At 40.1% G+C, this 14133-nt stretch overlaps 1 protein-coding gene across 3 annotated transcripts in view; it reads left to right on the top strand.

Moving 5' to 3' along the window:
* Positions 1-14133, top strand: part of IFT88 (intraflagellar transport 88) — a 79751-nt gene that overhangs the window by 32624 nt on the left and 32994 nt on the right. For 2 of the 3 annotated variants that reach the window (XM_045017792.1, XM_045017782.1), the window contains exons 16-20: positions 6714-6800; positions 8308-8494; positions 9843-9951; positions 11588-11738; positions 13212-13327. In XM_045017792.1, coding sequence (XP_044873727.1) covers positions 6714-6800; positions 8308-8494; positions 9843-9951; positions 11588-11738; positions 13212-13327 — 650 coding nt within the window. Of the gene's footprint in view, positions 1-440; positions 450-6713; positions 6801-8307; positions 8495-9842; positions 9952-11587; positions 11739-13211; positions 13328-14133 lie in introns of all 3 variants that reach the window. The other variant, XM_045017772.1, reaches the window with a different exon arrangement.

Below are 14133 nucleotides of genomic sequence, written 5' to 3'. Positions count from 1 at the left end.
CAAGAAATTGACAAAAGAGGCAAAATTATTCCTACTTTTTCCTCCATAGACACATTGCAAACTGTTCTTTTCATTTCTGCCTATTAGGATAGGTTTCTATCTTTATATTGGCTTTTCTCCCATTAGAATTTGACAACTGACTCAATGTCTAATGTGTAATGACAGTAGCTGTGCAATGATTTGGGGTTTTAGATTAGTGACCAGGACTAAACTCTGAAATTTCAAATTTGATTGAATTTGAACAATTTCTTAGTGGAGCACAAAAGTCTCACATGTTGATTAATGCTTTAGTAGATAATTTTCATCTTGTATGTCTCCATTCACACATTCAGTGTCTTGATGGTAAGATTAGTTTAACTGTGTTTTTAAAAATGTAATTTTTGCTTTCCTTTCACTATTGCTACTTTCGTTGTGTCTCGCATTTTATTTGATACTGTAAGTATGAAGAGGTAGGTACATTATTAAAATATGGTGCTTAATTAGTTTTAGTCTTCTAGAATAGTTTGTAACTTGGCAAATTTTCCTTGCTAAACCCATAATAAAAGAGTAAGTAAAACAGTACTTCTAGTGGAAATATTATGAAGATTTTTGTGTTTCGTTTACAAACCCAGTTTTATCTTCCCATTTCCTGACACACAAATGGATGGACCCTAGAGGAACTATTTCAGGAGAGAAGTATTTTATCATTCAGATTCTAGGCCATTTTCTTGTATTCTTATACAGTAACTCCTCCCTTAACGTTGTAGTTATTTTCCTGAAAAATGCGACTTTAAGCGAAACGGTTTTAAGCAAATCCAATTTCCCTGTAAGAGTTAATGTAAATAGGGAGGGTTCGGTTCTAGGGAAATTTTTTTCACCAGACAAAAAAACATATATTATATAGATATACACACAGTATATGTTTTAAACAAACAATTTAATACTGTTCACAGCTATGATGATTGTGAAGCTTGGTTGAGGTGGTGAAGTTAGAGGGTGGAAGAGGGAGGGATATTTCCCAGGGAATGCCTTGCTGCTAAATGATGAACTAGCACTCAGCTGAACCCTCAGGGGTTAACACGTTGTTGTTAATGTAGCCTCTCACACAAGGCAGCACGAACATGAGGGAGGGGAGACAGCATAGCAGACAGAGACAGACACACACCTTGTATGTGGGAGAAAGAGAGATGCACACTGCCCCTTTAAGTAAGCTGACCCACTCTTAAGTGCATTGTCTTTTTAAGTGGATTAGGAAGTTGAGACAGCAGTTGTTGCCCCAAACTCTTTCTGTCTTTCTCTGTCTGTGTCCTTTCCCTGCTTTATATGGAGAAGGGGTAAGCGGGGTGAAGAGGGACACCCTGACATTAGCCCCCTGTTTTCCGCCCCCCGCACAGCAAGCAGGAATCTCTAGGAGCAGCTCCAAGGCAGAGGGCAGGAGCAGCACATGGCAGTGGCAGGAGGGACAGCTGAACTGCCCAGCAATTGATAGCCTGCTGGGCGGCTGCAGCACAGGGAACTTAGGGGAGAGGGGAGCTGATAGGTGGGCTTCTGGTCCACCTTGGTTCCAAGCCCCCACCAGCTAGCTGCAACAGGCTGCTCTTCCTGCAAGCAGTGGACAAAGCAGGCGGCTGCCAAACGACATTAGACGGGAGCATTGCACAACTTTAAACGAGCATGTTCCCTAATTGATCAGCAACAAAACAACGTTAACCAGGATGACTTTAAGTGAGGAGTTACTGTATTCTTTCTTGTATTCAAATAATAATGTCCAGTTGCTGATTCCTATGATACCCATTTTTAGGGAAAAAACCTTAATGAAAGAGCTGCATTGTACTGTAAATAATACCCTAAACCTCGCAAATCTCAAACTCGGTTGGGAGTTAATTTCAGAATTGAGTGTCCTATATTGAGAACACCACTTTCCTAGTCCTTTACAGTTCAGTGTTTGGAGTCAAATAGCTGACACATTTCAAACTGGCTGCAGCTGCCATAATGGGGTCCTGAAAGAAGATATCAGAGGTGAAAAAACCTCTGGAGTCACCTGGTCTAGCCATTTTTGTGGAGCAGGAGTTTCCTCTACCTTGGTCTCTCAGGTATATGTGTTTACCTACTCTTAAGGCACCACCATTTGAGGTATTTAACTCCCTTTGCAGCTTATCTTAGGCCATAGTCTCTAACAATTCTTCTTTAAAAGAAGGTGCTTGTAGTCTCTCTCATTCCCATTTCCTCCATACTGCATTCACTAGTATGCATTCTTACAGTTGATGTGTGTAACCTTCCCCTGGGGAGCTGTCACCTGATGTGCCAAGACTACTTCGGCCCCTGCTTTTCCTGCCAACTTGGGACCACAACACCCTGTTTTGCTGAGCCAGATACGCCCATCTTTTCCAACAAAGACCCAGGGTCTGAATTACTTGCCCCAAAGCTGCAGAATTAATTGAAAGCAGCTCACAGAAGTGTTCTTGTCTTTAACACTCAGATGCCCAACACCCAACGGGGTCTAAACCCAAATAAATCCGTTTTACCCTGTATAAAGCTTATACAGCGTAAGCTCATGAATTGTTTGCCCTCTATAGCACTGATAGAGAGGTATGCACAGCTGTTCGCCCCCCATACATACATACTCTGGGTTAATTAATAAGTAAAAAGTGATTTTATTAAATACAGAAAGTAGGATTTAAGTGGTTCCAAGTAGTAACAGACAGAACAAAGTGAATTACCAAGTAAAATAAAACAAAACACGCAAGTCTTTGTCTAATACAGTAAGAAACTAAATACAGATAAGATCTCACCCTCAGAGATGTTTCAATACATTTTTTACAGACTGGATGCCTTCCTAGTCTGGGCACAATCCTTCTCCCCGTTACAGCCCTTGTTCCAGCTCAGGTGGTAGCTAGGGGATTCCTCATGATGGCTCTCACTTTTCTCTGTTCCACCCACTTATATATCTTTCAAATAAGGTGGAAATCCTTTGTCCCTCTGGGTTCTCCCTCCCTCCCCCTCTCAATGGAAAAGTACCAGGTTAAAGATGGATTCCAGTTCAGGTGACATGAGCACATGTCACTGCACGACTTCATTACCCACTTGCGAGCACACACATATACAGGAAGACTTACAGGTAAAACAGAGCCATCTGCAGGTATTAATACATACTCTGGGTTAATTAATAAGTAAAAAGTGATTTTATAAAATACAGAAAGTAGGATTTAAGTGGTTTCAAGTAGTATCAGATAGAACAAAGTAAGTTACCAAGCAAAATAAAATAAAACACGGAAATCAAAGCCTAATACAGTAATACAATTGAGTACAGATAATATCTCACCCTGAAAGATGCTTCAATAAGTTTCTTTCGCAAACTAGATGCCTTCCTAGTCTGGGCACAATCCTTTCCCCTGGTACAGCCCTTGTTCCAGCTCAGGTGGTAGCTAGAGGATTCCTCATAATGGCTCCCCCTTTTCTCTGTTCCACCCATTTATATATCTTTTGCATAAGGCGAAAATCCTTTGTCCCTCTGGGTTCCCCCCCCCCAATGGAAAAGCACTAGGTTAAAGATGGATTTCAGTTCAGGTGAGATGATCACATGTCACTGTAAGACTTCATTACCCCTTGCCAGTACACACACATACAGGAAAACTTACAGGTAAAACAGAGCCATCTGCAGTCAATTGTCCTGGTTAATGGGAGTCATCAAGATTCCAAACCACCATTAATGGCCCACACTTTGCATAATTACAATAGGCCCTCAGTGTTATATTACATATTTTTAGTTTCAGATACAAGAGTAGTACATTTATATAAATAGGATAATCACACAGTAAATTACACCTCTACCCTGATATAACGCAACCTGATATAATGCGGGTTCGCATACAACACGGTAAAGCTCTGACACTCTGCTCTGAGCAGCGTGTTAAGGGTGCCGGGCCAGGCCGGGGCCGAGGGGTTCGATAAGGGGCAGAGGGTATCGGGGATGGTCAGGGGCTCCCCCCACCAGGGTCTGGGGGGCAGGAGCTGAGAGACGGCACTTTTGGGGGCCCCGCAGTCCCAGAGTGGCCCAGGGGATTAGTGGGGGGCTGGGAGCAGCCCGCTCTGCTTCCCTCGCCCTGGCCCCAGCTGTGTCGCTCGGGGGAGGGGGATTGGGGGAAGGGATCCCTTTGCACTGACCAGCAGCAGCGGAAATGGCGAAGCCCGGCCCCAGCCCGCTCCACTCCGCCAGCTCCCAGCCGCAACGCTCCGCTTCCCGCCACAGGTGAGTACGGGGGGCAATCCGTTCCCCAACCTCCCTGCACTCACCTGCGGCGGGAAGTGGAGCGCCGTGGCTGGGAGGTGACAGAGTGGAGTGGGCTGGGGCCACGTCGCTCCACTTCCTGCCACCGGTGAGTGCGGAGGGCGTCCTTTCCCCAACCTCCCTGCACTCACCGGCGGTGGGAAGTGGAGCAGCCCAGCCCCAGCCAGCTCCCAGCCATGGCGCTCCACTTCCTGCCGCAGGTGAGTGCAAGATCTTTCCCCGGCCGCCCCCCAGGGACACGGCTGGGACCAGGGCAAGGAAAGCAGAGCGGGCTGGGGCCTCGTCGCTCTGCTTCCAGCCGCAGGTGAGTGTGTGGGGGCATCCTTTCCCCAGCCTCCCCGCACTCACTTTTTTCTCTGCTGACCATCTACCTAGCCATTTTCAGACGTACATATTGTTTTAAAATAATCTTTGTGCGTTAGTGGTGGTTTGAATCTCTCTTAATTTACAAGATGGTTTTGGTATAAAATTTTAAAGTAGAGCACTGGGATTTAGCCTTGCGAGTTCTACTACCGTTACTGGGAATCCACAGCCTAGGCCAGGTGCATTACATTTAAACTTGGCCTTAGTACATATATAATGTGTACATCGGAATCCAATTATAAGGATTGGTTTTGACAATGTGTTTTGATGGTTGTGTCCAATTGACCATTACCCTCATGATACATAGTGAACTTCCCAAATTGAGATGTGTACATAGAATCAACATTTCCACCTTCCACCATGATAAAATGAGTACCGCTAAGGCATTTTAATGCCAAGGCATGTCATGGCTTCATCTAGCTCACACAGTCTATAATATGCTTTACCAGCTGCTGAGCAGCACCCAAAATCATGTGTGAACTTCTTTTCTCCCTTTGAAAACAAAGAAATTACTTCCACTTTAATCTTTATAAACGAAGGTGCTACCATATCAGTAGAAGGAAAGGGCAAACAAATCAGCAACAACAGGAAATGACTTTAGGAAAGCAACTCGATATAGATAGATAGATAGATAGATAGATAGATAGCTGAAAGGTCACTAAACCAAAATTCCATTGTAACTGAGATGTGCAGCCTGAACTTGAAGAAACAATTTGATGGTAGAATACCTCAGACATAACAGTACTGTATTTGTAGATCTGCGGGAACAGTTCTTGATTCATTCAAATACATAATGAGAACCAAAATCCTTATAGCTAAAGTCTTGAGTTTCAAAGCCCATTAAATCTGAAGCCATGCATTTTGAAACTATTTCCTTGACTCTCAAATTGGTGCTTTTCTTCAGAGAATTCTATATAATTAAAAAAATGTTCGGCTTTGTAGTAGTTTGTACTTCCTATGTAGTTTGCTAGGGAGCAATAAACTTCAGTTAACTGTGTAAACTTCACATGTCCTCTTATGCCACACTAAGTCATGCATTTTGAGTAATGTAAAAATAGCATGTCCATGGATCATTTAAAAACCTTGTATTTTTTCCCTACCAGAGAGCATTATGCATTCACATTACTATGATAAGCAAATTCAAGATTTTAACTTGTGCAAATAGTGGGTAACCTGAAGTCATTACATTTGCATTGATGTAATGGAGAGTGGAACTGAGGCAAAAGTATCATTAAACAGTTTTTTATGTACTTAATGTAAATATTTAGTAGAAACTAGCTAAAGATTTTGTTATATTTGGTCTATAGATATAAATCTTTCTTATATTGCTGAAAAAATTGCCCTCTATTTGTAAATTTGTTAGTTAATTATTATATCATTTTTGTTACTCTTTTCACATATCAGTATTACCTCACCAAAGTTTATGAAGTTAATTTCTGATGTACAAAGGGATCTGTAAAACTCCATAATTTGCATATGTATTGTCCTCAATCCTCTCTTCTCTGAGCACATTGTGTAATATGAGAAATGAAAGTGATTAGCCATTTCTGTTAGAAATTTTGCTTTGTGTATTTATATTTGTACTCCAAATGTACTGTTACATATTTTTTTATTGTTACATTTATATCTTTGTTTGTGAGTCTTTAAGAAAAAAATCTTGAGGAAAAAGTGAAAATATTTACACAATACAGGTAGTTGACAAAATGAAAACGTCAGTGAAGCTTTTTTTTTTTTCTTTCTTTTTTTAAATGAATGGAATTTCTATGGAAAAGTGTGGATATCTGAACAGAAAGTTCAGGTATTTTCTAAATCTAATCCATACGCTGGATAACAAATACCAGTTATGGATACCAGTACTGTGGGAATTTTAAAAGTATGAAATATCAAATATTTTGCAGTAGAAAAGGTTATGTATAATTTTGTCTAAATAGTAATTAATAAATTACTAATTAGTAATTAGTAATATAAGTCAAGTAGTAATTTTAGTTGTTTATTTCTTCACAAAAACATAGGATTTACCTGCACAGTTATAGTTTGAGTAAGTTTGTTACAGTTTAGTAACTTGTTTGTAAATTAATTCTAGGCTGTGGAGACTTTAAAAATGTTTGAAAAAAAGGATAGCAGAGTAAAAAGTGCAGCTGCAACAAACCTTTCATTTCTTTATTATTTGGTAAGTATGCCTTTTTTGTTGTTGTTGTTGTTGTTGTTAACTCTGAGCTCAGAAGAGACTCTGCTTCTGTAGCAATTTTTGTATCTATCTACGTGTTCTTTCTCATCATTGAGACAAAGCTCATGAAAACAAGAGGTAAGAAAAGACACCATTTTAACTAGTCAATGTCTGTTCAGTGTTTTGAACTGTTAAGTGCTATGCAAGAACAAAGTACTTTATTATTTTTTATTATAAATGTTAAATATTAACATTTCAATTGTTGCCTTTACTTCCTAATTGAAAGTAGGGGCTGTGGGAGCAGAGGCACCAACTTCCTGAGTTCCCAGAGGGTGCTCGACCCCTGCTTTGACCCAGGCCCAGCCCCTTCTCCACCCCATCCCCCAAGCCTCTGCCCAGCTTCTTCCTACCCCCTCTCTGCTCCCCACCCCGCCTCTTCCTGGCCCATTCCGCCCCCTCCCCGCATCTCTTCCTGCCCCCACTCTTCCCCCAGTGCCTCCTGCATGCCTCTGAACAGCTGATCACTGGCAGGTGAGAGCCACTGGGGTGGAAGAGGAGGAGCTGATTGGCAGGACTACCAGTGGGTGCTGAGCACCCACTACTTTTTTTCTATGGGTGCTCCAGAGCACGCATGGAATCGGTGCCTGTGTGTGGGAGCGCTCTGTTTTTATAGGGGTACAAGAAGCAGAGCAGACAGAAAGGAGTGTTCCAACTGCTATGCCATTACCCTCCCTTCCCTGGCGGCAGCAGCAATTAGAAAGTGGGTGAAGAATTCTGGCTGTGCTGCCAGGAGGAGCCCCTGCTGGAGTATAAAAGACTCTTCCCTCATGTGGATGTTGTGAAGGTGAATTAGTTAATGTTCATGAAGCTCTTCATATATCTATGTTCTGGTTATTAGTTCCCTGGCTTCCTCCTGTCATTGTGCTCTCTGAATGTATGTATTCAGCTGCCTGACCTGTCACCCATTCCTTGTCTCCTGCTGGGCTCACCTACACTTTTACCTCCCTCCATCTCTAACAGGGTTCTGTTCACCTGCACATCAGTAATAGGGCTGTGATCCCACCCTTAACTCCCATAACTAGACTTGGGGAGGAGTGGAGACGACGACATTTAGAACACTGCTCTGTGCTGTCTTCTCTGCCTCTCTGATTAATATTAATTTTCAAGTAGAATATAAAATAAGTTCATTTCGGAGGCTTAAATGATTCTACAGTGTTTCTCCCACCTTTCCTACCAATATAAGGAGCAAGCCAGCATTGGGAGGGAGATGGACAAGATGACAATGTAGGTCTCACTCTCTAATTTTCAGGTTTCTGTGACCTGAAAAATGTGAGTGATCTTTTTTCTACAAGCTCATAAAGAATAGTATTAGGATTGAAGAGTATTAAATATTTTTTCAGACTGCTATTATATCAACCATAAACAGACTAAGGTTAGTGCCAAAGAAAATTATTGATTGACAAGTTGTTAATATACTATGTGTATATATATATATATCTTGTTTACACAGGAGAATGAATTAGCACAAGCAGCCAACTATGCAGATTTAGCTGTGAATTCTGATAGATACAACCCATCAGCTCTCACTAATAAAGGAAATACTGTGTTTGCAAATGGAGACTATGAAAAAGCAGCAGAGTTTTATAAGGAAGCTCTAAGGAATGATTCCTCATGCACTGAAGCACTTTACAATATAGGTAATGTAGAGGTGTTTGCATGGCTTAGAGTTTAGATAAGGCTACTAATGTGTTTGAGATTCTAGTTTTCAAACTTGTCCTTTTTAGAAATGTTAATTGAAATTAAAATATGTCATTTCCATTAAACTGTTAATTCTTTTACCTCATGATTTAAGATGTAAAGTGAGATAATATCCTTTGCTTCAAACCTCTTCCACAGAAACTCTGCACCAATATTACTCATCTGTTCTTAGACTAATTGATGTTGGTAAATCACTTTGAAGATGAAAATTGCTATAAGTGCTAAGAACTATTTTCTATTCAAAATGTAGGTTTTGAATAGTACTACTCAACCAAATTATCTCCCCTTCCCTTTCTGATGCCCCTTGTTAAAGGGATGGTGTTATATATGGCTGTGGGCCTTGACTGAATAATGACTATTGCCCTAATCAGCTTTGGTTCATTTAGGTCACACTGCCTGAAAGGACTGTCAGGATGGTTCTTAAGCAAGCAGTGCAGCAAATCTACTGAGATGCAGTTGAGATGAGAGAGCAATCATCGGGGAAAGCACAGTTATTTTGCATTTACCTCTAAGCCAGGGCCAGCTCCAGACCCCAGCGCGCCAAGCGCGCGCTTGGGGCGGCGTCCCGCGGGAGGGCGGCAGGCGGCTCAGGTGGACCTCCCGCAGACGTGCCTGCGGAGGGTCCTCTGGTCCCACAGCTTTGGTGGAGCATCCGCAGGCATGCCTGCGGGAGGTCCACCGTAGCCGCGGGACCAGCGGACCCTCCGCAGGGACGTCTACTGGAGGTCCACTGGAGCCGCGGGACCGGCGACTGCCAGAGCGCCCCTGCGGCGTGCCGCCCTGCTTGGGGCGGCGGAAATCCTAGAGCCGCCCCTGCTCTAATCAGTGATGCAGCTTGCTTTTTTAAAAAATTCCATCAACTTAAAAAAAAAATTAAAGGTACTTTCAAATACCACATCTGCCTTGAGTATCCTTGTGGCTTTATAATCATGTTTTCCTATTTTTTTAAAAGTTTTTTCTATCTATTGTTGCTTTATGAAAATCCAATATAAACAAGGAAAACTGACCGACTATCAAAACGATGAAATTGACTATCTGAAAACGGCTGCCAAATGTACAAATTAAACAAACTGAAAACTGAGAAAAATATTTTTTCGGTCTCTTTCATGTGTTCCCTATTACAATAATGCAGGAATAAAAAATTCAGACAAAAATATGATTTTTAAGTTAATAGCATCCCTCTACTGCATTTCTGCTTCATTGTTCTTGGTTATTCTGCTAAATTACTGTGCCTGTACTGATGTTTTGTTTTGCTTGTTGAATTCATTTTGTAATTTTTATTTTTAGGTTTAACATATAAAAAGTTAAACAGAATAGACGAGGCTTTGGATTGTTTTCTGAAACTTCAGGCAATCCTTCGAAACAGTGCCCAAGTTCTCTACCAAATAGCAAGCTTGTATCTTTTGCTGGGTCCGGATGCCAAATATTGAATTTAGTCTATATTAGAGGATTAGATGAGATTAGTCTTAATCAAGACATAAAAGTTGTTTTTGTATGGCTAAAAAAATTTACATTTAATCAGGAGACATTCATGTGGGGTTAAAATATATGTGGTGTGTAAAAATAAGGCCTGATTCTGCAACCCTTTATTTTGGTGAACAACATCACTGAAGCCAGTAGACTAACACACATGAGGAAGGCCTAGTCATATATGGATAATTAAAGCTAAGGAGAGGCCTGTAACTCTTTAAATATATTATTTTCAAAATAACATCACTTGTATAACACACATAAGTATAATGGATATAAAACCTTAAACAAAATATTATAGATCATTACAGTGACGTTCTACTCTGACAAGGGAATTTGTAAAAATAGCTCCATAGGATTCCTTGTTTATTGTCTCAGTGGCTTTCAGACCAGATCTGCTCAGTTTACATGTAAAAGCATAATCATCTGTCAATCCTGCAAACTTTGCCTGGGATCTGAAAGCTAAGTTGGGGTCTTACTTGGCTCTATGCCTCATCAGAAGTAAAGATTCTGCAGCCAGAACTTAGTTAAGCATTCTGTTGATGATGTGCAAACCACAATAGAATCCCTTCCAAGTCATAATAGAATCCCATTGCAGTATTGGCTCAGCATTTTTAAAAGTAGTGAGTCATAAAACTTCTTATAGGCAGAAAAGTAAGTAGATATGAATCTAACTATACACAAGGGGTGAGGTCCTCTTCCTGCTCCCACCTCTTTACAATGGGTTAAAGCACTGGAGTGGCATAAAGGGGTTCTAAAGGTCTGGTTCTGGTTGGGGGAATATTCCCTTGTATTGACAGTGGGTAACTCTGCCTTCAGAGGACCCCCTTGCAAGCTCTGGCATAGGGGGCATTCTGGGGACAGGGTTGAGAGTCAGAGGAGTGTGTTGGGGAGGAGCTACAGCACATCATTCTGTGGGGATTATGAACAGGGCTAGCACCCGTAGGGCAGCCCAGGGAGGCTGCTGTAACTAAACAGGCCCCTTACAGCTGTCTAATTACAGTGGGGACTGCTCCAGCCCTCCGAGCTGCCCAGAAGTGGAAGAGACAAAGGTGGCTTAAAGCCCTCTTCTCCTGAGCCGCAAATTCCATGCTGTGCTTCAGAGATGCAGCATAGAGTGGCACATAAGGAACAGATGTACTCCATAAGGTGGTGGCAATTTTGCCTTGTCATTTTGTTTAGCACAGAACCACACTAAGAAAACTAAGGACGTTTGTGGGACATAGAGACAGGGTTATTGAAGTTAATGAATTATACGGATGTAAAATTAGTGAGAGAGAGAGAGAAGAACCAGGCCAAAAGTGTTTTTAAGGCTGAAAGAGAAGCCTAGACTGTTAACACTTAATTATGTTATTTATAGTAAACTAAAGTACATCTGAGTGGGAAGAAATTGTTAAGTAAATGTGCAAAAAAAACAAAATATATGTCCACATTGCTGTGTCTGGCAAATCTTTTCAACATGCAACTTTTGGATTACATTTACATTATATAACATAAGAATTCCTCTTGATGAACCAAAATATGATCACCATTTGAATGGTCCTTAACTGAAGATACCTCAGATATGAAATAATGGAGGATCCCAACCAAGCCATAGAGTGGCTCATGCAGCTTATCAGTGTAGTTCCAACTGATTCACATGCACTGTCGAAACTAGGGGAATTGTATGATAACGAAGGCGATAAATCCCAAGCTTTTCAGTATTACTATGAGGTATGTGACCTATGCATTTTCTAATATTTATGGAAATAAAAGGGTGCAGTAGGCAATGTTTACTTACAGTAGTATTTAAATTGCCAAAAGTATGTACAGAAAGTAAGGAGAATCAGATTTTCCTTAGGAAAGTATAATTATTTGTAAATCAAGCTTTTATTGTCAGATCTTTATAATAAGGAGCACACCAAAAAAGGCTGTGGGATATTCTGATGTGGGGCTCCCTCGATCTCTCCTATTGAAGTTTTTCCTCTTTAATTAAGTAATTTAATTAAATATTAACTGGGCCAGTGAAAAGAATGTCAATAGAACCCTTGTAACAAATTTTGTTTCTAGTAAATCCAGAGATTAGTCCTATTAATAATACCCAAGACACACACACCCCCATCAGTAAAACTAAAATCTATAGTCAGTACAAAAGTTTTGCTTATTTATGTGGCATTAATCCCAAGATTAATTAAAAACAGATTAGAAGTATTCCACTAAAATAAAGTGGATATGTGCATACACTTGACTCTCTTTTTCAGATGTTTAGAGTTAGTTTATTGCTCGTCTAAGTGTAGGACTGGCAGCTCTGTAGACTGGCCTTTTTATCCACAGAACACGTAAAGCAAGGGCACTCAGCACTAGCTTCCTGGCACTATTCTGACTGGGTGTTTCACTCCTGTTCTGAAAGGGACCAGCTATACAAGTGACACAGTAGTAGTTCACTCACCATGCTTACTTTTTTCCTTGGTATCTTTTCTGAGACTGCCCACAAAGGTGCCAATTGAGAGGGTATTTTGAGTGATGTAGGCAGATGCCTTTCCCTTAGGAACAGGAATGAGACTATCAGCCCATCTCACATATGTCATGCAGTCCTCAGGTTGTAAAGTCAGTGGGTCACAACCATCGCTGGTGTAATTCTGAAAGTCAGTGGAGCTATGTTAGTCTGGGGATTAATTTGGCCTGGTATTTTTCTCAGAAATGGCTATTTTTAATGAAAGTCTCTAATTTTATTTGTACAAACATAAATGAAAACTTTTATAGTAAAAAAAAATGTTTTTCACTGAGTTTTCCAGCAGACTACTTGGCTATCTGAAACTGATTAATGTAATTTGTTATAGAAACAACTTGCTTAGCATTTTAATTAACTTGTTTTCATACAGTAGTAATCTAAGAAGGCAAACTTTTTTGTGTGGTAGAATACTCTTTTGCTGCTGCTAATTATGCTAAAATAATAATTCTAGTAAGGATTGATGGAAAATGTGAAACTCATCTCAGGTAACTCTTCTAAAAAGTATTTTGTAATTACAACACCTGACATGTTCTCTTTAGGGATTAGTTGGTATAGTACAGTGCTTTCATTCATGTATTACATATTTTTGGCATCTGGAGAATTAAACACTTAAGTGAGTAAGATATTCCAGAAGTAAAATAAAGATGTTGTTTATCACTAAAATTATGTTTCTTTCACCTTCCTTATTTTGTCAGTCATATCGGTATTTCCCTTCAAACATTGAGGTCATTGAATGGCTTGGAGCCTATTACATTGATACCCAGTTTTGTGAAAAAGCCATTCAGTACTTTGAGAGAGCAGCACTTATTCAGTAAGTAATGATTGTTATTGCATGTTTAGTCAAATATCTTGTACTGAGGGTTTTTCTTCTTGTAATTATATTTTGGAGACATGATACGTTAATTGCCATAAGATATGTCAGCATTAAATACAGCTTTAGGTATTGTTTCATCAGGTTCCTCACCTTTGTATTTGTTTGGAGGGGTGTTTTCCTTTCCCAGCTTTCCTCGTATGGTAAAGACTGTTGATTCAACCTCATAAACAAAAGCATCTTTCAGCAATTAATTTTGTTTCTTGTTCATATTGTTCCTATTCTCATAAAAAGAGTGGCATTGCAGAAAACATCAAACACTAAATCAAACCACGAACAGTACAGTATTAACAGCTAACAATGGATATATGTTGACAAATCTAATTTATTCTAAATTTTATATTTGACCTTAGTAAAACTGTGTTTGTGACATTTGGCCTTAGTAAAACTGTGTTTGTGCACTTCACAGAATGAGCTACTTAAGGTAGTCTGCATATTTTATTCTAGACTTACAAAGGGAGTTTAATATACAAGTGACCTACATGTAAAAATTTGGCCAAATTTGAAACTGGAGCTCAGAATTCAACCGAAATTATTTATAGCTATAGAAAAATACGTATTTTCCTCATAAAAGGACCACATACATATTTCCATGTGGAATTTGTGTCAACAGACAAGCTAAAATTCACATAACCCCATGAAACCCGGAGGTAGCATTTCTCTTTGTGTGTGTTTTGGGAATCCTATCCAAAATCAGACTGAGCCAAATTCAGTTATTACTTGGCTTGTTTAGGATGATCTAAAAT

Source organism: Mauremys mutica, chromosome 1 (genome assembly GCF_020497125.1).
Source record: "Mauremys mutica isolate MM-2020 ecotype Southern chromosome 1, ASM2049712v1, whole genome shotgun sequence".
Lineage (NCBI taxonomy): Eukaryota > Metazoa > Chordata > Testudines > Geoemydidae > Mauremys > Mauremys mutica.
This window is presented reverse-complemented; position numbering and strand designations above follow the sequence as displayed.